The sequence below is a fragment of the Rhinolophus ferrumequinum genome, chromosome 8 (assembly GCF_004115265.2).
Source record: "Rhinolophus ferrumequinum isolate MPI-CBG mRhiFer1 chromosome 8, mRhiFer1_v1.p, whole genome shotgun sequence".
In the NCBI taxonomy this organism is placed as follows: Eukaryota; Metazoa; Chordata; class Mammalia; order Chiroptera; family Rhinolophidae; genus Rhinolophus; species Rhinolophus ferrumequinum.
In genome coordinates, this window is record NC_046291.1 from 54170171 (window position 1) to 54194409 (window position 24239).

At 32.1% G+C, this 24239-nt stretch overlaps 1 protein-coding gene across 6 annotated transcripts in view; it reads right to left on the bottom strand.

Moving 5' to 3' along the window:
- The window catches only part of UBR3 (ubiquitin protein ligase E3 component n-recognin 3), a 170511-nt gene that overhangs the window by 128796 nt on the left and 17476 nt on the right, over nucleotides 1-24239 (bottom strand). For 4 of the 6 annotated variants that reach the window (XM_033111955.1, XM_033111959.1, XM_033111958.1 and 1 more), the window contains exons 2-5: nucleotides 16080-16219; nucleotides 12951-13109; nucleotides 8977-9120; nucleotides 8409-8458 (exon numbers count right to left, since the gene is read on the bottom strand). In XM_033111955.1, coding sequence (XP_032967846.1) covers nucleotides 8409-8458; nucleotides 8977-9120; nucleotides 12951-13109; nucleotides 16080-16219 — 493 coding nt within the window. The remainder of the gene's footprint in view (nucleotides 1-8408; nucleotides 8459-8976; nucleotides 9121-12950; nucleotides 13110-16079; nucleotides 16220-24239) is intronic. The other 2 variants (XM_033111956.1, XM_033111960.1) reach the window with 1 other exon arrangement.

Below are 24239 nucleotides of genomic sequence, written 5' to 3' on the forward strand. Positions count from 1 at the left end.
AATAGCATGGATACCATGAAACCATTAAAATATACTGTATAATAAATCTGTTAGAATACAAACGTTTATAGTAAGCCACCTCTAAGTGACAGAGTAATAGGTCATTTTGTTATCTTTTCGTTAATCTTTATTTTTTATTTATTCAACAATGAATATGGATTGTAATGGATTAATATTTTTAAATACTAGTTCTAATTACCATTCTTAATTGCAACAATCTGCCTAAGATAATGGACTACTGTGTTATCTATTACAAGTCCCATATTTTTATTTCGAGAAAGAACACTATTTTTAATGAATAAGAACAACTCCAAGTTGTGGCAATTTCAGACATTCAGGAGGATGAAAATACAATTATCATAACTACAATACCCACCCTACCGCAAAGCCATTACAGGAAGCTGTAGTTCTTCCCCATTTGTCCATAAAGAAGCAGTATAGAAGTCTAGAAAATGATGGTCCAATGGACAAGAGAGGAAATTAAGTCAAGTACAATCTCAACCCAGACAGCAATTGTGCAATTCCCAAAAATCACTTTCCAGACCTCAACTAGTCCATGGGCAGAGAAGTAGACAACATTGTTACATGTGTTTCAGGTACAAAGAATGTATATAGGCCCAAAATGAGATAAGGGAAACAGATTCTAACCCTAAGCCTGGAAAAATCAACAAATGGTTTTTCAACCCAAATTAACCTGCCTTTCTTTCTTTCTTTGACAGAGTCACTAGACAGATGAAAAATGTGAGCGCCATAAAAAAAAAAAAAAAAAGGGGAAAAAAAAGTCAGGTAAATTCACAGCTGATTAAAACAGTACTCAAAGAAATTTAATACAGAATACATATGGCTAAAAAGGAGTATTTAAAATATCAGTTTAAAAATACAAAATCCAAAGATCTTGAGAGATTAGAACAATAAAATGAAACAAGGATTTATGTAAACCACTGTAATCTGACATTGTTTGCTTTAAATTAACTGTACAAGTACAGAGAAAGAGCTCTAACTTGTCAGCTGTAAGTATGAGGGGGGTGAAAAAAACCTAGGCATTCATTTGACCACAGGAGCTCCTGCCAACAGTCTAGCATAGCTACTAAAAGGCCAACAAAAAACCTTGGGCCTTAACAAAAACACAGTATGCTTATCAAAGAATGTCCCAGTACACTGAATCAGATCATAGATTATCAAAAAGAATGAATAACTGAAAGAGGTATCTACCTACAGCAAAGAATATTAAATAACTAAAGTTTACATTTAAAGGGTGTCATATGGAAGTAAAACAAAAAATCTTTCTAGGAGGAAAACAAGGAATTAGTGAAAATTACAATACTTAACACAGTATTGAGAAGAACTTCCTAGTAATTATTACAGCTATCAAACAAAGGAACACATTGGCTCTTAAACTAGATAAGCTCCCTACCTCTGGAAGTGTTTATGAGGCTTACCAATTATCAGGAATGCTATAAAATCACTCCCTACGCTAGAAAAGAAATAGATTAGATATTTCTAAGGTCCTCCTACCAAAAGTTTCCATGATTCCCCACCCATCAATGATAATTATTATAAAAAATTAAAATTAAACCATATAACTCTAAAAAAATAATTTTCTTTCACATATTCATTTATGAAAAGCAACTGTGACTTTCAACTTTAATAATTCTGCTTTAGTAGCTACAAGTTTTGACATATTAGTTTTAAGTGTTTATTTAAATTCTGTCTCGAATAAAGGCAAGAATATTGAGATCATATCTACACAATAACTTATTTTATTTGTTAAGTGATTATTTCTCAATTATGTAAGAGTATGCAGAAAAAAGAGGGGTCAACAAGCAAAATTAATAAACAATGCTTATCCCTGGATGGTATGGCTGAAGGTAAACATTTTCTTTTGTATGCTTTATTTTTATTTTTTAATTTTTCCACAGTGAACATTCCTGTTTTTATAGTTTCACAATGTTTGAAATTATTTCATTTATATTAACAGCTAAGTACATTAAAGTCACAAAGATTAATGACCTGGTCAACAGACAAGTGGACACTGCTTATGGCAATGGCTACAGTGAATATAATCCTTTCCATGAAAAGTTATTTTGATCTAAAAGATCTTATTTTCTCTGAGAAACTCTAATTAGACCCATGTACATACAATACTACAGATTATTTTCTTTTGAAGTGAATTATCTGACGATTATAAATAAACCTAAACAAAAATGAACACATATTTAAATTTAAAAATACCTCAAAGTTAAAATTTGCCCTTATTTTCTTTTTGGTTCCATAGAACACGAATGACATTTACTACTGTTATTTCATATGAGCTACATAAAAAAATAAGAAGCATGAAGAATGGCATGTGTATAAATAGCACTGCTGAGTACATAATGTTCTGTTACTCTAGGGATAGTGGGGACAAATATCTGACACAACTTGTATGAATAAAAAAGTAGACTGTGATATGTACGTTCATTCAAATAAAACTCTGCAAATAGAAAGAAATCTTGCTGTTATAGTTTCAAATCTCTTTCTTCATTTTCAAAGTGGTAGGATTAGATTACCTCTAGGGTCTCTTCCAATCCTAAATTCTAACTTACATTTTTAAAATTGCTATAATTCCACCTCTAGAGTAGTACTTGCAATGTCACTACCCTCTTCTCATCCTTTCTTCCTTTCTACATAATTTTTAAGTTACAATACAAGAATGAAATCATTAAAATGGTTTGCTCAGTAATTCCATGAGCCTATTGGATAAGGTTGTACAAACTCCAATCCTTAAACCTTATCCAGCTCTTCACTAAATTTCAAATATAAATATTAAAAGCAAATACCAGTTTCCCAAAAGAAAGCAATATGACTTTAAATGCCTTAATGAAATTTTTAAATGGCAAAAAATAGGTATTTGTTCAAGAACATCTGTATCTGGGTACTCTTCTATCACACTCCATCCATCTTATTTCTTCATCTACTTTCCCCTTTATTCTATTCTTTATTAAATTACTGCTTACATTTTTTTTATCATTTGAAGTAATATTTGTAAAAAAAATGTTTTGAAAACAATAAAAGTACAATGCAAATTTCAAATATTAATGCCATTAGTTTTTAAGTAAGTGGGTGGAAATTCTTGTATTTTTCTCTCTAAATAAATTAGTCCAAAACTGACACACCTTTAAATATTTAACTTGCTTCTTATTTATGATGTTCAGCTCCAAATGGAATTTTTTTTCCCATGTAGATCACTCGTCCTAATAGAATGTTCCCATTAAGAAATAAAAGCAGAATAAAATAGGATAGAGGACTCCAAGAAAAGACTAGCAAAAGAGTTATAATAATTTTATTATTTCATTATTTCATTAATTAAATTCAAAAGTATATTTTGTTCCTTAAACTACAACAAATGTTAGTAAAATTTTAGTATATTCCCCTCACTTTACAAAGGTAAAGATCAACTTTTTAAAAAACATCTTACAATCTTAATATAAGCACTTATTGGCTCCTTGTATAATACTGTGTTTCCCCGAAAATAAGCCCTAGCATGATTTTTCAGGATGACATCCCCTGAACATAAGCCCTAATGAGTCTTTTGGAGCAAACCTTGATATAAGACCCGGTCTTATTTTCAGGGAAACACGGTAGTAAGTATTTTTCTTAACGAAAACTTTAATTTTAATTAAAACCCTACAATAGCCATTTCTGGTTACAGTAGTATCTCATTATCATGTTACAGTTTTTCCCAACAGACAAGAACTGCTGAAATAGATGCAACAATCTATAATCAAGTGTAGGTACATTATTCAATTATAATCACTAGTCATTATTGGATATCAAGAGAATCCAAGAAAAAGAATTGCAAATGTCACATCCTTTCGTGGAAGTTTTAAAACATGTTTACAAATTCTTCGACACTCCTCCCATTGAGAGGTTGGGTCTATGTTCCCTCCCACTGAATCTGGGCCCACCTTAGCAACTCACAACTAATAGGACGCAGAGGAAGTGACACTATGTCACTTCCAAGGCTAGCTCAGAAAAGGCTCTATAGCTTCTGCTCGTGTGCTGCTCACCCTGGAAGAAGCCAGTTACTATATAAGAAGTCCAACAACTTGTAATCACCTTGCTGGATAAGTCACAAGTAGGCACTGCAGTCAACGGCCAGCTGAGCTCCCCTGGACCATCAACATGAACCGCCAGCCCTGTGAGTGGGCCATCTTAAATCTCCATCTCAGCTATGCCTTCAGATGGCTTCAAATGTAGCCAAAAACTAACTGGAATCACATGAGAGAACCCAAGTGAGAACCACCCAGCTGCTCTTTCCAAATTCCTGAGTCACAAAATTGTGAGCAAAATAAAGTAGTAATTTTAAGCCACAAAGTTTAGGGCAAAACTTTGTGGCTTATTCTCTTTACAGAAAAAACTCTAGAAGAACAAACAGGAGACCAACTATCCATTTCCAACTCCACTAAGTAGAAGAAATTTACTAGCCTAGGTGAATCAGTTCATTCTATAGAATTCAGATTCCTCATCTATAAATAAGGAAGTTAGACAAGATGAACTTTAAAGTCACTTTTAGCTCTAGCATTTTACATTTTTTATAACCTTCAAATTGCCACCTCCTAATTCTTATTTTTTGCTTTGTTATATTACATGACTTTTCTATTTTTAACTCAAGATTTGAAAATGTGTTCAGCACCAAAAAGCAAAGTCTTCATAGTACATAAATCAATAAAACATAAATGAATACATTTTTGTAAAAACTTATGATCAAATATAAAATTTTAAAATAGAAAATATCTTGACGTTATCACTAAAACTCTTCCATGTTTACCCTTGGGTAATGGTCTTTATACTTTTCCATACTTTTGACTTTAAATATATATGTGTGTGGCTTTTATAATCAAAAAGAAATATAATCTATTAAAATTTAAGATATGCATACCCTGTAACCTAGCAATTCCAAAACTTAGAGAACTACTTGCACATCTGCACCAAAAGAAATGTACGCATTGTGTCTTATAATAAAAAACCAAAAATTAAGGAAATGATTAGATAAACTGTAGTTTATTCATATTTCAGAATACTATACAGCAGATAGGAAGAAAAGAGGACTGACAAAGATGGATTTGCATGATACATATGCAGAGGAAATAAAAGGACACAAAATAGTGTAACATTTTTATTTACTCACACACACTCTATCCATTTCTATAAGCACACAGTTATTTAACTACACAGAAAATAGTCTGTCAAGGACATCCAAACTATTACCTGTAGTTGCCCAGAAAAGAGGCTGGTATTAGGGAGGGTAGAGAAGGGACTTTTATTTTATCTGAATTGTCTGGCAAAACAACTACCATGTATTTGTGCATTATTTAATTTTTTAATTCAATTTTTAAAGATAAACTTCATTACTTTTATACCATGCTTTAGTGAACTATTTCCTCTAGACAGATAAACAGAAATATCTATAATATGACCCATGAGCACTCAAAAATTCAAATATTTGAATCCCTTCTACACATAAAGCACTAGGACAGAAAACATTTATCAAGAGCCTAATCTGTGTCTGATCCATGATAGGTACTTTATATATGTTATTCCATTTAATCCTAATATTAGAATTATCACCATTTTTTCATGAGGGAATTGATGTTCAAAAGTTAAATAACCTGGCAAAAAGCATAATGATATTATGAGACAAGACTCAAAAAACTCAGGTCTGCCTAACTCTAAAGCTCAAGTTTGTCTTAAAAACTAGATATCTTTCAATCCACTTCCAAGTAAACAACTCCAATTTCTTAAGTTTTCAAATGCCCAAATACACCATTTTTATCCCAATTAGAAAATATAATAAATATATAAACTATAAAAAGTACTTTGAAATAGACTAAAAGTTTAATTATAAAATATGATCTAAAGATCAAAGTCTAAACTACTTCTAAATATATAAATTAAATATACATCACATGCTCTAAAAGTAATTCTCAGCTACTATCACAAAAACAGTATATGAGTGTAAGTGCTGAAATGAAATGAAGTATTTTGAAATTTCACCATCAAAAAAATATTTACTAGGATATTTACTCTGAGACATAATTATAATTAAGAGACAAATGATTATATTAATATGAAAGACATTACAACAGAGTTACTGAAAGAATCTAAGAGGAATGAAGAGAAGAAAGGACCTAAGAATCACAGATAGAAGTAATGGTAATAAACAAAGAAAGACCAGATTTCAAATCCTCTGATATCTCCCTAGAAATTACTTCCAGAAAAGACTAAAAGCCCTTCAACCCATGCACACAAAAGGATCTCCTCCTAGCACCCTACCATAAAACATGGTGTTGTTGCAATGCAACTGTGTACAGTGAAAGTGTCCACCAGCAATTTAAAAGCTAATCTGGAGAGTTTAGGCCAAGACAAAAAAAGAATGTTACTTCTTTCCTAGACACAGGAGAAAGTATCTATGTTAAAGATCAGCTTTCCACATGCCCAGAAACCAAATCCAATTCATGACAATAAAGTAGAATCGTTAGCAAGCCTGATGGATGCATAATGCTCAGTATACTAAAATAATACAAAGGTTTTTATCAACCACATAAATACTAACATAAAATGACAGGGGGTGGCCGGTTAGCTCAGTTGGTTAGAGTGTGGTGCTATATAACACCAAGTTGCCGGTTCAACACCCGCATGGGCCACTGCGAGCTATGCCCTCCTTAAAAAAAAAAAAAAAAATTCCCACCTAACATAAAACTACAGATTTTTCTAGATCACATCAAGATATTTAGATTATTTTTTAAAAGTGTTCTGTAACATCACTAAACCGTTTCACTGTGTAATAGTTTTCTCAAGTTCCTCCTGGGAATAGCTACCAGGCTCCTTTCCTATCTGCCTTGCTTTAGCCAAGGAAGTGCACTCATATTCAACTCCTAAGTATTCCCAGATCTTGCCTTTTGAGAGGCCATTCCACCTCACCACAACATGCCTTTAAAGAAAACAGAATATGCAGTTTAAAACCACACGTCTATATCAACTCACTTCCTTCTTTGACACATGAAGCACCAGCACTTTTACCCCATCGTTCCCTTCCCCTTGCTTCAAAGTGGAATTATTACTGTTTTAGTTGAAGCATTTATATATTTTTGAAAGTCTATCTTAAATATCAGCCAGTTTTCTCCATTTGTCATTAAAGCAACATTATTCTTCTTAGAAGTAACTCTTTAAAATTTAAAATAAAGCAAAAATTTTAGCTAACTATTTACATTTAAATAAGATTTTATCCCATTTAAAAAACACACATATGTGTTTACAATATGCTAGGCAAGGTGCTTGTGTCTCGTACATATATTAACTCATTCAATCCACCTAATAAGACCAAGAAATAAGTACTATTATTACCTCCATTTTACAGATAAGAAAATTTAGGCATGGATAAGTTAAGACACGTGCCCAGTCACACTACTAACAGGTACAGGAGCCAGATTCAAACTCAGGCATTATAATCAGAGTCAAACTCACAAGCAGCATACTAAACTGCTTTGTCAAAACTCCTTAAAATTGTTTATCCAAAATGAGATTCCACAAAATGTTGGATTTCTTGGCAGCCTTTTTAGAGGGGAAAAATACTACTATAAAGTTTAAATTATAAGGCGTTAAATCAATTATAAGAAGACTTCAATAACAGAAATCATGCTTTCAATAGGAGGTTATTTGGTTGAGTTAATTTGATATTATCAAATCAAAATGGGTTTTTAAAGAAAAAAGATACCTATGCTTGTATATAATACAATTTTGTTTTAAAAAATCTTTAAATCAATCATTAAATTATAATCTGATTAAAAATATGAAATTTAAATTTTATAAGCATTAAGATTATAAACAAATATATGTAAAAAAGCAATTTTCTCTTATAAATTATATACTAAGAAAATACAGTAATGTTTAAAAGGACTCACGAGAAATATTTAATATATTAATAAATATTATAAAAATTGAAATTTCAAATTGACCATCTATTTCCCAGTACTTGGCTTCTTTTAATAATCCTTGAAAAGCAGTTATATTTCATATTCTTTTAATAATTATTCTAGACTGAGCTAAAGTTTTAAAAACCATTTCATTGTACACATGAGAGCAGTTTAGATACATTTGGGGATAGCCTCCTAGGAAAAATCTGTCTCTTTCTATCTCCTATTTCTAAACTGTTAAAAGAGAACTGAATTATAAATAAGTAAAAATCTAGTTGTAGTCCTTGTTCTGTCACTAAGTAATTGTACAGTCTTGAATAACTTATTATACTCTGAGCTTCAATGTCCTGATCTACAAAATGAGGAATTTAAACTAGATAATATCCACAAATCTGTATAGTTTTAAAACTTTTAAAATCCTACTTTTAAAAAGTTTTAAATTTTAAATCTCACCTCATCTGAAGAATCTAGTTGTCCCAATGTCCCTGTTGCACCTGCAAAACCTTTGGAAAGGAAAAGTTGTCCTTTATAGTTGTTAAATAATTAAATAATGCTTTACTACATTTAATACATAACAATACCAAAAGCTAAGTTTTGCTATATTGAGACACGTCATTCTAACAGTTACCTTGGCAGAGTTCAACATTTATCTTTAATAAATTTGGACCTAATACTTTATACATCAATAGGAAATCTCCAGTGAACACCCAAATCTAATCATTGCAAGTGGTGTTTCAAAAGTATCTCTTTCTTTTTAGTTTTAAATATAATAACTGCTACATTTTTCACTAGTTAGAACCAGAACCTTAATAAACTAACCAAATTCCATTTAAGAAAAATGCTTTCTCTTCTTTGGCTAATCTCTTCTTTCTTGCTTCTAAATTTTTGTAACTTTTATTCTTTTCCTTACGAAGAATGACATATTATTTAAATTTTTCAATAATGAGTAAAGTTTGAGGTGTTTTTTGTCTTAATACAGAAAGTTATTATACCACTGTCCAAATTAAATATGTAGACAAACCTTGAACTGCCAGAGTGCTAGTGCCAGCAGATGGCTCCTGTATACCATATACAAGTTTATCCTCAGGATACGTGAGTCCAGAGCTCTTCAAAGCTATAAGGTACTTTTCGTGACTTTTCTTCGCACAAGAATTTTCTCCAAGACCTAATATTTAAAACAAATTTAAAAAAAGAAAAATATACTCCATTCAAAATATAAACGTAGTCAATGCAGTCACTAATGCATACAAATAAAATATGTATGAAGGGGGAACCCTAGATGAACCGTATAATATAGCTTCAAATAACATATTTGTGCTCATGTTTGGCATTAACAACCCCAGAACATACAGCATGTTTATAATAAATAATGAAATCTACTAAGTAATTGGGCATCTAAAATATGCCAGAGATTATATGCAAGGCACAAAGGGTGCAAAGGTTAATAATAAGGCATGATTCCTGCCCTCAAGGAAGCTGAAAATTAGTGGTAGATAAAGGCAGATAATATGGTAAAAGACAATTATGTAGCTGCCTTCACCATTTGGTTTGACAACCTGTGCTCTCATAATACTGTGCAGCCAGACTTACCCAAAACAGAGTACTTAAAAAAGGCTTTCTGGAGAAGATAATGCCTGAGTGAAATTTTCAAATGTTACAACTGAAATTACTGTTAACTCCTGTTGTTAACAGGAGTTTTATTATCATATTTAAGAAATTAAAAGTATAATTTCTGTAAAAGTATCAGTTAATACTAATTTATTCCAAAAAATATCGAAAACATTAGGTTCTAGAATTAAATAATCCTAGAACTTTCACTTTTGCATTTCAGCTTATTAATTATTGCTAATTTTTCTTTTGTTTTTTAATATATTATAGAGGATAGAATAGTAGTAAAAGAAAACCACTGATATTTAAGAGTTCTTTAAAAAATTATTCTCTGTCTGAAAGCCAAAGTACCATGGCATTTGTCACCTCTTAGGTTGACTGTATATCTTAAATTACGGTCTCAATCTCTCTGATCATAAAACCCTATAAATGAGTTTCTTTAGGATTTGCTGAGCTTTTATTTCCTCTCTTTGCTAGCCTTAGTAATTGCAATAGAACAGTTATGTTAAAAAAAAAAAAAGAAAGAAAAAACTCCAACACAGACGACACAGATAGAAAGACATCCATCCTTTGATTCCAGTCCAATATTAAAAACAAGCACAATTAGTTTACAAAGAATAAAGAACTTGTAGGGTCCTATGTAAGAAATAACTAAATGTCACCTGAATAATGAAAGCCATGTATTTATCTCACTAAGATAGATGAAATTTTTATAATACTTCTTAGTTAACAAAATATATTTCATCAACCCCTCACAACAAGCCTGTATAAAACCTTACATGGCCCATGAGGGCCTACCTCATCTAGATCTAGCCTAACGTAGTACATAGCCTTATTTGTGCCACAATCCCCCTGCATTCATTTCACTTCACTTCAACCACACTAGCCTTTTTCAGTCCCTTCAAAAAGAGCAAGTTCATCCTCACTCATTAATATTCCCACATGCTGGTCCCACTGCATGGTATCTAGGGGGTGCTTGATGTGGTAGTCTTTATTCTGTTTGGGGTTCGTTAAGCATCTTGGATCTATAAGTCAAGGTTTTTCATCCAGTTTGGGGAATTTTAGTCATTATTTCAACAAATGTTTTTTCTGCCAAAATTTCCACTCTCCCGTTCTCCTTGGGTTCCAATTACATTCATGCTAGATTATCTGATTCTCTAACACATCCCTAAGAATCCACCGTGTTTTCTCTCTGTTCTCTAGATTGACTACTCTACTGATCTGTCTTCAAATTCACTGAGTCTTTCACCCCTCTCCAATCTGCTGCTAAGCCCAGTCAGTGAATTTTTCAATTCAATTATTGCACTCTAAAATAGTTTTCAATTCTAGAATTTCTCTTCAGTTTTTTATTATTTATATTTCTTTGCTAAGATTCCTTATGTCTTCAATCATTAACACCATATTCCCTTTAATTATTTGAACATTTTCCTTTAGTTTCTTAAACATATTTCTAATAATTGCTTTAATGTTTTTATCTACTAAATCCAACATCTAAGCTATTTCAAGGTCAATTTCTATTGACTGTTCTTTTTCTTGGTTATAGTGCGCAATTCCTTATGTTCTTGCATGTCCAGTGGTTTTTATTATTACATATTAGACATTCTAATAACACATTCTAGAAGATTCTGGATTCTGTTATCTTCTTTTAAAGAGTATTAATTTTAATTTTAGAAGACAGTTCAATTAACAGCCTGATTATCTAGAACTCATGAAGGTTTGATTTCACATTTTCTAAAGGGAAGATTTGTGGAAAGCCCTCTAAACTGACAGGAATAATCTCCAACTTCTATCTCCCTTGCAGATACTGTCAGGTTTTAGGCTTAAGACTGACCTAGATTAGACCTTACTCTAAGGTTTGGCCTTCTGTCTCAGCTAGATGCCTAGGGTATTAATAAGGTCTCTCTGGTCTAATTGGACTGAAACTCCAGTGTCTCCCAAAACTGCTTAACCTCTAATATCTCTATTCTGCTTTTAACCCATACAAGTCACTGTCTAGTAAGCCTTAGGTAGTCTCATCCTGTATATGTGTATCTCAGTCCTCTGCCAAGCATTTTCAGGGGTCCCCCATACATCTGCCCTTCTACCTCTTGGTATTCTTCCCTAAAGATTCCAGTTTCCAACTGCTTCAGCTGCCCTGAACTGTGATCTCTGCCTCCTTAGCTCAGATGCACCACCATACTCTGTTTCAATGCTAGCTTGCTACACTACAAGCAAGAAATTATCCTCAGAGAGAGATTCAAGGCAAGTGTGGTGCTCATCTCATGTTTTTTCTTTCTCTCAAAGGTTTATAGTCTTGTATTGCCGATTGTCCAATGCCTAGAAACAGGTACCTCTCATTTTTTCCCAGTTTTATAGCTTATGGTGTAAGGGCTAGTCCAATAGTCAGCAGAAGATATCCTCTACCTAGAATCTAACCCCATCCCATTACCACCCAACTCCTTCATCTCTGTGAAGCTTCTCCACCTTCCCCATCAGTGAAATCAGGTCTCCCTCTTATAAACACTTGTCCTATCCTTTCATAGAATTTACTACAGTTTATAATTACACAATTTTTTGGTCTGGGGATTTTATTACTGTTATCTCACTCACTAGACCATAAGCTTTATAAAGGTAGGAATAGCAATACCTGGTTTACTAATTATATTCTCCTCCCCAAGCTCTAGTACCTAGCCCAAGGCCAAACACACTGGATGCATAATAAGTATTTGCTGAAGAAATAAATATATCAAACTGTCTCTAGTAACACATGGTTAACAATACACATGAAAATTTCACCACTCCAAAGAAACAATATAAACTTCAATTTTCAAAAAATGCTGTTCATTGAGCCAGCAAAAAGAATGTTGTTTAAAATATTTTTAAAAAGATTTTTAAACAATTTATACATTTATTGTACTAAAAATTTGAGCTAAATTAAACTAAAAGAATAAAAACTACAGTGTTTTATATAACACTACAGTATACCATGTGAAAGCATACTCAATAATTCCAAGTTTTATAACTTAAATTCTACATTATTTTAAAATCCTCAGCCATATAACCACAAAAGGTTAAAATACCAAAAATGAAGACATAGAAGTAGTAGTTGTTATTGTTTGGAGAAGGGGAAGTAGAATATAATTATTAATATGTTGCACCAAAAGTTAGGAGACCTGGGTTCTAGTCCCAACTTCAAAAAAGTTAGTTGTAAGGTCTTGAACCAGTCATTTAATTTTTCTGGGGCTTTCTTCATATATAAAATAAGAGGTATCCTTAATAATTTCCACCTTCATCAGTCTATGAAAAAAAAATCTACTCTTTACTTTTAAGTTCTAAAATACACAGTTTCTGATAATTATAGTCATATAAGTAAATTTTAACATTCTTCTATTCTAACATTTTACTCACCAGAAGTCAGATCTTTGTAGTTTTGTTGGTTTGTCAAAACCTGAGTAAGAACAGACCGCATTGCTCCTCCCATTTTAGTGAGATCTTCTAAAAAGGAAATTTGAGGTTCCAAAAGCTGAAGGACTTTGTTAAGGTCTTTTTCTGATGGTACATCAGCTGCTAAAAAAAAATAAAAATAAATATATAAATAAATATATAAATATATATAAATATATATAAATATATATAAATAAATATGTATAAATAAATGTGTGTATATATACACAGTTAACTTTCTTTAAATATTTTTATAAGAATAACAATATTTTATTTTTTTAAAATTATAGTGACTTAGATGACTGTGTTTCATAATCAAAAAAGTTAATAGAAGAACTCTGTTTAGAAAGCAGGTATCCATCCAGCAGTCAGCCTAGGGTAGACATGCTGAGGAATTCAGTCCTCTGAGAAGGCTGGTACAGAAAAGAGACGATTTAATAAGATATTAAGCATTTAATTTGTGTAAGAAGCATTCAATTTGAGGGCCATATACTTCCAGATATATAATCATAAGATCATTTCAAAATTAGATAGTATTTAAGAAAAAGTTTAGATAATTCCCTAAAAACAAGACAGAATCAAATATATTGAGAGTAGCGTAAAACTATTAGGACAAAATTATGTCAGCTCTAAATTTAAACCTGTGTAGTAAATAACACATCCTCTATCATATTCCAAAAATACAAACTCATGTTAGCTGGAGATCAAAGCAACTAAAATGAAAACTAACCATTTCATAAACATGAATGTTTTTGCAAAACAATTTAAAAATACCAGGCAAGATATGCCTGGTAGAGACAGAGGGAGAAAAAAAGAAAACTGGATAGCAACTGAAAAAGAATATTTAAGAGGAAAATAAAAAGAGATGTCCTAGAGAAACTGGGGTCTAAAAAGAAGTGAGTAAAGAGAGTTAGTCGTAAACTGGTTAAAAGAAGAATGCATGTAAGGGAGCTAATATGAGCCTGTGTGCCCAGGAAAGGGGACATCAATTTCATTCAACATTTATTCAGCATCTATTCCATGATAGGCAGTGGGAAGCAAAACTAAAGAAGACATAGTTCTTATCCCTAAGGAACTCACACCTAGTTAAAAGATAATCTGTGAATGAAATTCTAGATAACTCTGAGTCCTGGGACCCAAACTACAAAACCTTACTTTCTCGGTAGAAAACTAATACTGTATATTACGTATCTTTATATTCTTTCCCAATGACTTAAACAGTAACATAGTAGATATTTAATTAACATTTGTTCTGGTTTCTAGGCACTCTTACAATAGCTCTGATACTGGTCTGAGGATTGGAGAGTGAAATGAAAAATGGAACTCAAGGCAACTGTAAAAATCACAAGATCTCTGAACTTGCATTACCACAGATTAAATAATTCCAAGTCCTTTCTTTAATTTTAAAGTCTTTTTTTTTTTTTTTGCACAGAAGAAAGTAATGCTGAGCACAAGTACCTAGAGAACAAAACTTCATAAATCTAACTTCATGAAGTTCCTCTTAAGACAAAAAAGTCCTTCCACTCACTCCTTTACGTTTTCAGATAATGGTTAACAGATAATCAAAGCTATAGGTATCTATGTCATCTACCTTTTATAACTGCTAAATGTCACCATACAAAAAAATAAATATAATACTTTTGTACAAATTATTCTGTGATTTAAACTAATGGTAAATTTTAAGGTTCCAATAATAAATAATTTTTACCTATTACTTTTCTAAAATGGGACACTTGTAATACAAAATGTAAATTCTCAAAAACTAGTATATGAGAATTCATATAGAAGGGAAGTTCAAAAACCCAGCTGGTCTCAGGTTCCTTCATTCCAAAGAGAGAATAGTTTGGGACTAAATTAAAATAATATTTCTTTCTGTATTTTAAGACATGTACTCTGAGAGGAGTAGAAGTACTTAAAAAAGAATTGTATACTTTTCTAAAAATGTAGAAATAAGGAAGTGTTTGCTTACAATGAAGATAACATGATAGCTTTAGGAATAATAAAGATACTGTGTAATATTTCTTCACACTTTAAGGATAGGAGACAGACAGAAGATTAAAATGTGTGCCATAGTTTCAAATTGGGTTTAAGATTATTTACAGTATTAAATAATTTAAAACCTCATAAATCTAACTTCATGAAGCTCATCTTAAGACAAAACTTCGTAAATCTAACTTCATGACGCTCATCTTAAGACATCTTAAGTTAAATTTATGAAGAATTATGAAGAAATGCAAATGCAAGTCCCTTATATGATAAAAATGCAAGTATCATTAGAAAGGTAAAAAAAAAAAATCATAAAAAGTTAATACATTTATTTCATACCACTAGTTGACATCTGTAATCAACAATGTCAGATTGAGAACTTTAATAGATGATATCTAAATCCAAATATTTAACTAAAGTATAGTAATCAAGATTGTGAATAAATCTTAAAATGTAAGAAGAATATCTGTAATTTGCATGTTTCTTTTCTCTTTTCAACACTTATGATGCTTACACCCATATATTGTACCAATATTATGAGAGTGAGCCATTTGACCTAAGTTGTTAAAAATGGAAGGGAACACAAATATATAGACCTCTACAAAAAAGGGGCAGGAGGAAGACAGATTAGATAGACAGATAGATAGATAGATAGGTAGATAGATAGATGACAGATAGACAGATAACAGATAGACAGAAAGATAAACAAGTAGATATGTGAAATAGTAGTTTAATCCCCTTAAAAAATCTAAGTTAAATTTAAACATTTCCAGGATTTTTTAATTCTGCTCTATCATAATTGCATATAAAGTCACTTTGAACCCTATAAAATGATTATTTCCTCATATGCAAAAGGCCAAGTAAGTTTGACCAAAAACATCTTTGAGCCAAAGAGCACAGACTATCAAACTGTGTCAACTACAAGGTATCAGATATGAGTTTATATAGTGTTTTTAATATTTAGTGTTTTTATTTAGTATTTTATAGTCATAAACAAAAAATGTTAAGCAAAAAATGATATCTGAAAAAACTCACCTTGTTATTAATGCTAAACTTTGTTACTTGGGAACTTAAAAAGAATACTAACAAAAAGTGTATTAAACATACCTGGTTCATTATAGCCTTCTCTTAAGTACTGAATGAGACAAAAAATAAATCTTGGAAGAACAAATTCAGACATCATCAGTAAGTCTTTGGGGACACAGGGAATATTTGAACTTGATTTAATTTGATGCCTTTTGCAGAACCTGTAATATAAATAAAGGACAAAAATTAACAGTGATGTCTAATCTGCCAAGAATATACTACTTCTAATTACAATATTCATAAACAGCATGCAAGCCAATAACAAAGCCAATATATTCCTTCTTTATGATTTTTAAGGCACAAGTTTAAAAAATATAGTTTTAATAGGCCTTTAAATAAAAAATGGCAGAGGAAGATTGCTTCTGGAAAAAAGACCATACTTAGTTCTGTTCCAGCTAGAATACAAAAAGAAAATCTCAGTATAGGATTTATATTTTTAACTGTAGTTTATTATTTTCAAGTACTAGTTTATTACTTCTATCCTACATAAACCATTAAGTATAAATTGATCATTTCCCAAGAATTTGCATTCCTTAACTCAACCAGTTCTAACTTATTGCATTAATGGATGTGATATAAATACTTGAAGTTTATTTTAGAAGTTTATACACACATATATACATTCCAATTTTATTTATACTTATTTTAAAGTATGATTGGTATACTTAAGCAAAAATGAAGTAAACTGGGGCCGGCCTGGTGGCTCAGGCGGTTAGAGCTCCATGTTTCTAACTCCGAAGGCTGCCGGTTCGATTCCCACATGGGCCAGTGGACTCTCAACCACAAGGTTGCCAGTTCAATTCCTCAAGTACCACAAGGGATGGTGGGCTCTGCCCCCTGCAACTAAAATTGAACACGGCACCTTGAGCTGAGCTGCCGCTGAGCTCCTGGATGGCTCAGTTGGTTGGAGCGCATCCTCTCAACCACAAGGTTGCTGGTTCAACTCCCACAAGGGATGGTGGGCTGCATCCCCTGCAACTAAGACTGAAAGGACAAAAACTTGAAGCTGAACGGCACCCTCCACAACTAAGATTGAAAGGACAACAATTTGACTTGGAAAAAAGTCCTGGAAGTACACACTGTTCCCAATAAAGTCCTGTACACCTTTCCCAATAAAAACAAAAAATGAAGTAAACTATTCTATATTCACAATCCAATAATCAAGGTATTTTATTACTAAACACAAAATAACCACACTATACATATAAAATGCGTAGAAATAATCTTATTAAGAAGCGTGTAGAAACTATTTTAGCTGAAAAACATAAAAGATCTGAAGAGAGAAAACTACACACCCACATGGAAAAACCAATTTTATTTTTTTTAAATGTCAGTTCCACCAAACTTAATGCCATTAGATTTAAATCCCAATGGGACTAATCACAAACTAATTCTGAAGTTCAAATGGAAGAGCATATATGTGAAAAAAATTAGTACAACTTGGGAAAAAAAAATGATGACAGTGACCTAGACCTTAAAACATAGTACAAAGCCATTATAATTTAAAAATCTATGCTACTGTGATAACATCAGTGGACCACAATGGAGTCTAGACACAGACTATGTAAATTTGTCAATTTAATATAATAAATGTGTCATCTCAATTCAATGTGGTGGGGAGAAGACTTAAATAAACTGCTTAGGACAACTGATAATTTAAATGCAGAAAGTAAATGTGATTCTTCTTACACCATAGGCAAAATACAGTCCGTACAGATTAAAATCAAATGTGAAAAAAGTTACCAGGAAGAAAATAAACTGTTCCCCTACATTATCTCAAGAAAGCCGAAGTAAGACTTGAAACCAAAAGCAATAAAAGATAAAAATTGACTACATAGATCAAAAGCTTCTATGCAGAAGACAATTACAAACTGGAAAAAAACATTTATAATAATTAAAATAGATAAAATATTAGTATCTGTGATCTATTAACTCTCAAAAATGGATAAGAGAAAGAAAAGAAGTCAACAGAAAAATCAGGAAAGGTCATGAACAATTCACAAAAGGAGTACTGAATAGCCAATAAACATGTGAAGGGATGCTCGAGTTCTCTAATAAAGCAATGAATCATCAAATCAGCAAACACAATTTTTTTTATTCATGTGATTTAAAACAGAATTGGGATAAATCTGTATATATTGTTTCATAAAATGCTTTTTGTAAATATAACAGAGTATATTAGTTCTTTTGTTTGAAAAAATTATCAAAGTAATGAATTTCATTAAAGTAAGAAACGAGTAACTAGAAAATGACCATTTTGTGATACCTACTGAAATATTTGACCCACGTAATGGAGCCATTAGAGAAAGGCTTGAGGGGAAAGTTTCCACTTAGAGATCTGACTGTTGCATCTTTACCAATCTTAGTATGACCTGAAGTCAAAAACTCAGGCTCTGTGATGCTCGTGAAACACACAGTCCCATTTATGAAGTGTTCTCAACAAACAATTTGAACTTGAATGACATCAAACCTCTAGAAGTAAATTTCATTTATACAATGCATAGGCAATAAAGAAACAATTAAGAAGGTTTTTAACAATTAAGAAGGTTAAATGACATCATGAAAAAGCAAATAGACAAATCATGAATGTAGAACATTATACAGGACAACTGACTCAGTTTCTACAACATGTCCATGACAGGAGGAAATAGGAGGCAGGACCATTGTAGGTTAAAATAGGCCTGAGACCCAAAAACCACATGTATTATGTTAATTTATTCTAAAAAAAAAAGCTAGCAAAAGGTATTTTTCAGACAATCGGGAAATCTGATCATGAGGCGGTTACTAGTTCAATAGATAATTTTATTACATGTGATAATGTCACTGTGTTTATGTACGAAAATGTTCATGGATATATGATGACAGTAAGGAATTATTTTTGTGGGTGTGACAATAGCAGCCATTGTGATTATCACAGAAAAGGTAAATCTTGTCTTTAGATATATCTATATAAATATTTACAGATGAAATGCTATAGTGTATGGGACTTGCTTCAAAATACTCTAATCAGTTGAAGGGAAGTACATGGGTGTATACCAAGACCAGCTATGAGTTGTTAATTGTTAAAACTGAGAGATGGATAGATAGCGTTTCATTATGTTATGCTCAATAAACAGAATGTGGGCCATATCAAAGCCAATAAAGTACTCCTTTCAGATTTTTTAAGGTACCACATCAAAAGAATGTAATTTTAATTGGTCTTTGAACGAATGCCACAAAAGGAGTTTTTCCTAATAAAAGATCATACTAATTGGATTTATTGTGCTCATTGCTTTTATATATATTTTAAATGTACTAAAAAGCTAAAACTAAAAAAGAAAGAAATTTTATTTTAAAAGATGAATACTGAAGCATGTCAGGGTGAGATAACATAATGTCTGGGATTTGCTTCAAAATACTTCAGCAAAAGGTAGTGGGGATGGAGGGAACAGGAAAAAAAAAAAACTTCAGCAAAGAGAAAAAGGGCAAATGAAGCAAATGTGGCAAAAATCTTGATAAATGTTGAGTCCACTGATGGGTATAAGGAAGTTCAATGTTCTGTCGTCTTTACCTTTGTGTATGTTTGAAAATTTCGATAATACAAAAACTTTTTTCATCTTGCACATTGACGATTCACTTTAATAATTCATTATTGGAAAGGATGTTCAGAAACTTTTGTTATACACATGGAAGTATGAACAGATCCAGTTTTTGGTAACATTTTGACAATACCTATTAAAACTTTAAGTGTTCATAATTCTAGATTAGAATTTTTATTTCTAGGAATTTATTATACAAAAATATTCTGAAATTTGCAAGAATATACCTACAAAGATGTTCACTGTACCACAGTTTGCAATGTGAAAAAGTTAGAAACAACTCATGTCTTCAGTAATAGAATAAAGATTAACCAAATTATGGTAGGTCCACAAAATACTTCGCCTTTGTTTTAAAAAATGAGGTAGATTAACAAGTATTGAAGTAGAATCATATCTAAGATTTAAAAAGTGAGAAAAGAATTAGCAGTATATATATTATAATCTCTTTTATAAATAAAATTTTGGAAAAAGAATAGGCAAGAAAATGTTGATATATGTAAGAAGAAAAATATTTAGAGAAATGTATATCAAATTTGGTATAAATTAACTGGGAGTAGGATATGGCATATTTTTACTTTTTACATTAATTCTACCTGTAATGTTTGAATTTTGTATAACAAACATATCTATAACTTCGTGATCAAAAGGAAAAAATATTTTACTAAAAATAAATAAGCAATAGGTCATTCATTTGGTTTTAGTTCCATAATTTAAAGCATAAATTCTTAACTTCTTTTGCTTCATGGACTCCTTTGAGAATCTAATAAAAGTTGTAACTCTTTCTAAGAAAAATATATACAAACACACAAACACACACACACACACACACACACACACACACATTCAGAGCATCCACACATGGCTGAAGACTATTTACCCTTAAGGCAGAACTTCTAATTGTTAGGTCCAGTAGGTTACAGTAGAGATATGGATTTCTTCACTCCTCAAGGCAGACAGAGGGCAGGGTCTGAATGGCCTCCTCTGTTGCCTCAATGTACCATCCAAATATCATTTCTACATCTACCCTATTATGAAAAAGGTTAGTAACTATTACCCTTTAAGGTCCAAACTTCTATTTAAAGGAAAATATGAATTTAATAATCTCTTCCAGTTGGGGCACACAAAAATCTAAGTAAAAGCAAGGAAACTTTCAAAAAACTACCATTTCTATTTTAAAAGACTTTAAAAATAAAAATAAAAAACCGAAAAAAGACCCTGGCCTATGTGACAGGTTAGAGAACCACTGATGATCTAAGATAGTTTAATTAAAATGCCTACAAACATAAGTGTGAACGAGAGGAAACAGAACAGAAGAATGAGAAAACATACTCGGCACAAACACTGAAGGATACAATGAAAGGCTTGATGGCTAAAAAGCAGGAAGAGAGAAAGGATTAGATAAAGGAAGGCACAGAAAGCTCTCTTAGGCACTCTGTGCAGAAAAGAAACTAATTCAAAAGAGCTACTGGGCAGAGAGTAAAGAACAATTTGAACAGTGTCAACTGGTTTCAAGGAGTAAAATTTCAGTCTGGAACTAAGCCCAAACGACAGCAAGAATGGTCTCAGCAACCTAGGACTGGGCTTGCAGGAGTGTGTCAGACGGTTATGGACTGAACAAATTAATAGCCAAAAGACTAAAGGACCACGCTCTGTGAGCTATTTTAAATAATGCAGGACTATCCAATATGAATGTAACATACTATAAGATCGACAAACAATATTGGTTTTTATATTTCAGGCTAAGCATAGTGTTTAAGTTAAAGCATCTTACATAGCAAGTGTTCAATAAAGGCTTCGTGAAACAAAAACTAAATATCAAAAATGGTTCAAGGGTATACAATTAAAGAATAACCAGGATCCCATTTAATAATCCCAGTTTTTCAAATATGCTTTGAAGAACCACTATCTGCCGGGCAGTTAAACCCTAGGAATACAGGGGACTTGCTCTCATGGAGCTCACTTTCTATTGGGTGGGGAAGGAAGGAGGTAGAGGAGAGAGAGAGAGAGAGAGAGAGAGAGAGAGAGAGAGAGAGAGAGAGAGAGAGAGAGAGAGAAACAATAAATTGAATAATCACTACAAAAATAATTTGACAGCATGATTTATAGAACGCATCCATTTGGCTCCTTTAAATTGGGTTTGCCAGGGAAGGCCTTTCTGAAGAAGTGATATTTAGGCTACAGGTCCAATGACAAAACAGAGCTGGACTAGGCAGGCAAAATTCTGTAACAGAGCATACTATTGTCAAGAGGCCTGACAAATGCAACTGCATAGAAACAGATACTAAGGATCTTCCTCCAAGTGAACAGGAGGAGAGCTTTCTAGACAACTTGAATGGCTTCAAAGAAAAAATGAAGTAGGAAGTAATGTGTTCACATTAGCAGTTCACAGGTCACAGATACTTCCTTCAAGAAACCCAATGGTTTTTAACAATTAAGAAGGTTAAACATTCCTTAGTGGAGCAGGATGTTATGGCAATAATAAAATGGTCATATAGAACTATATAAACTGTTGATAAAATAACTTCTCCAAATTTTATTTTACCTCTAGTTTTTAAAACTTTTTAGTGAAGTACACTGACAGAAAATTGCCCAACAGATAAAGTATGCAGCTCAGTAAAATATCACAAACAAAACTTAAATAACCAAAAGCAGAATTCCTTGACTCTAAGAGAAAGGGATGGGGGGAAACGGGATAAAGGCGAAGAAAGAAAACAAAAGGGGCAGGGGATTCTGGAGGTCCGTTTGTACATTAATGAGATTTAGAAGGGAGTAGGAGAGCAAGGAGAGGCCAACTCAAATAATTCACCCACATGCTTCAAAAATTAGAAAAATATATGAGATAAGCTCCCCTAAAAATGCACGTCCCATTCCCAACTTAGCACAAATTACAAACATATACACTATTTTGCATATAACTTAAGGTTAATTCACAGAGCTCCCTGGAGAGTCATCCCAGATGAAAATTTCCTAAGTAATCTGTTCTCTTCATTTTACAGATGGGGAAATCTCAGAACCGCTAAATGACAAACCTAACTGATAAACTGTTTTCAAAAACTCCTGAAAATCACAAAAGACAGATGTTACCTACCTAAACTAATCTACATATTTAATATGACCTCAGTAAAAATATCAATAAGGAATAAACAAGGTGGTTCTGAAGTTCCTATGGAAAAGTAAGAATAGCTAAGAAAATTCTGAAAAATAAGAGTAATAAAGGAGAATAGCTTCATCTGATATTAAAACTTGCTTTAAAATTAAAATAATCAAAACAGTGTACCCAGCCTTTAGGAAGCTTACATTCTAGAGGTTAGAGATAGACACTAGTGATAAATACAATTAAATAAACTATCGAGTATAATGAGACACACTACAATTAAGATGTCAAAAAATCAAAAGAGAAAGACAAAGAGAGGAATCAAACACACAGCTAGAGAAAAGTTGGCAAACAATACACCCCCTAAAAATTCAATTAGTGGATTTCTCAGCAGAAATCTCTCAAGCCAGGACAATAAAGGAAGAAGATCAGAAATTCAGTTCCAGATTCACCAGTATCTGTTCTTGTGCCATTTATCCAGGTATACATCTCTAATATGTATAGCTTGATTAAGGTACAGATGCATCTCATGTCTAAAATTGTTACTAGATTACATGAATAGTTAAGAAATAAAAGTAAACATTTTATTCCCATCTACACAGGTTTAACATTATTTATCGGGCCTAAAGTACTAGGAAAGCAGAAGCAAAATATTTATGAAAACTGAAAGTTCTAAATTCAATTACAGGCTGCATAAAAGATCAAAAGACTTGAAAGTAAAATTAGAGATGTATATATATTTAAATATTTAGTAAATAAATTATAAATTGAATGCCTGAAAGCAGAAAGAGAACAATGTGGTAATGGTGCATGAAAAGACATATTAATGGACAGACTGGTTATTGTGGGTCCAGAAATAGAATCAAATAGATGTGGAATTTATGATAAAGGCAGATTTCAAATCCATAAGGAAAACATGGCTCAGTCAGAGAAATGGTATTGAGATAATCGAGTAACCAGCCAAGATTTAGGGGAGGAGGAATCTCTTCACACCTTGCACCATGATAACAGATAAATAAAACCCACATCAAACTTCTACAGATGAAAAATACTATCAGAATGAAAAATACACCGAAGGGATCAACATATTAGACACTGGAAAGAAAAGATCAGTTTTTACTGACAAAGCAGTAAGAAGGTACTGAAAATAAAGCACAGAGATTGAGAAAATGAACAGAGCCTCAATGAGGTGTGAGATTAACAAGCAGTTTTGCATTGCATGGGAATCCCAAAAAGGAGAAGAGGGGAGACAGAACAAATACGTAAAGAATGGCTGAAAATTTTCCAAATTTGTTGAAAACCATAAAATCACAGATTCAAGAACTCATCAACCTCCAAGCAGAAAAAAAATTTTGAAGACATACCAATACACAACATAATCAATTTCTTGAAAATCAGTGATAACAAGAAAATCTTCAAATCAACCAAATGACCCATTATGTACAGAGTAACAAAGATACAAATGATACCAGACTTTTTATCATCATCTGTATAAGACAAAACACAATG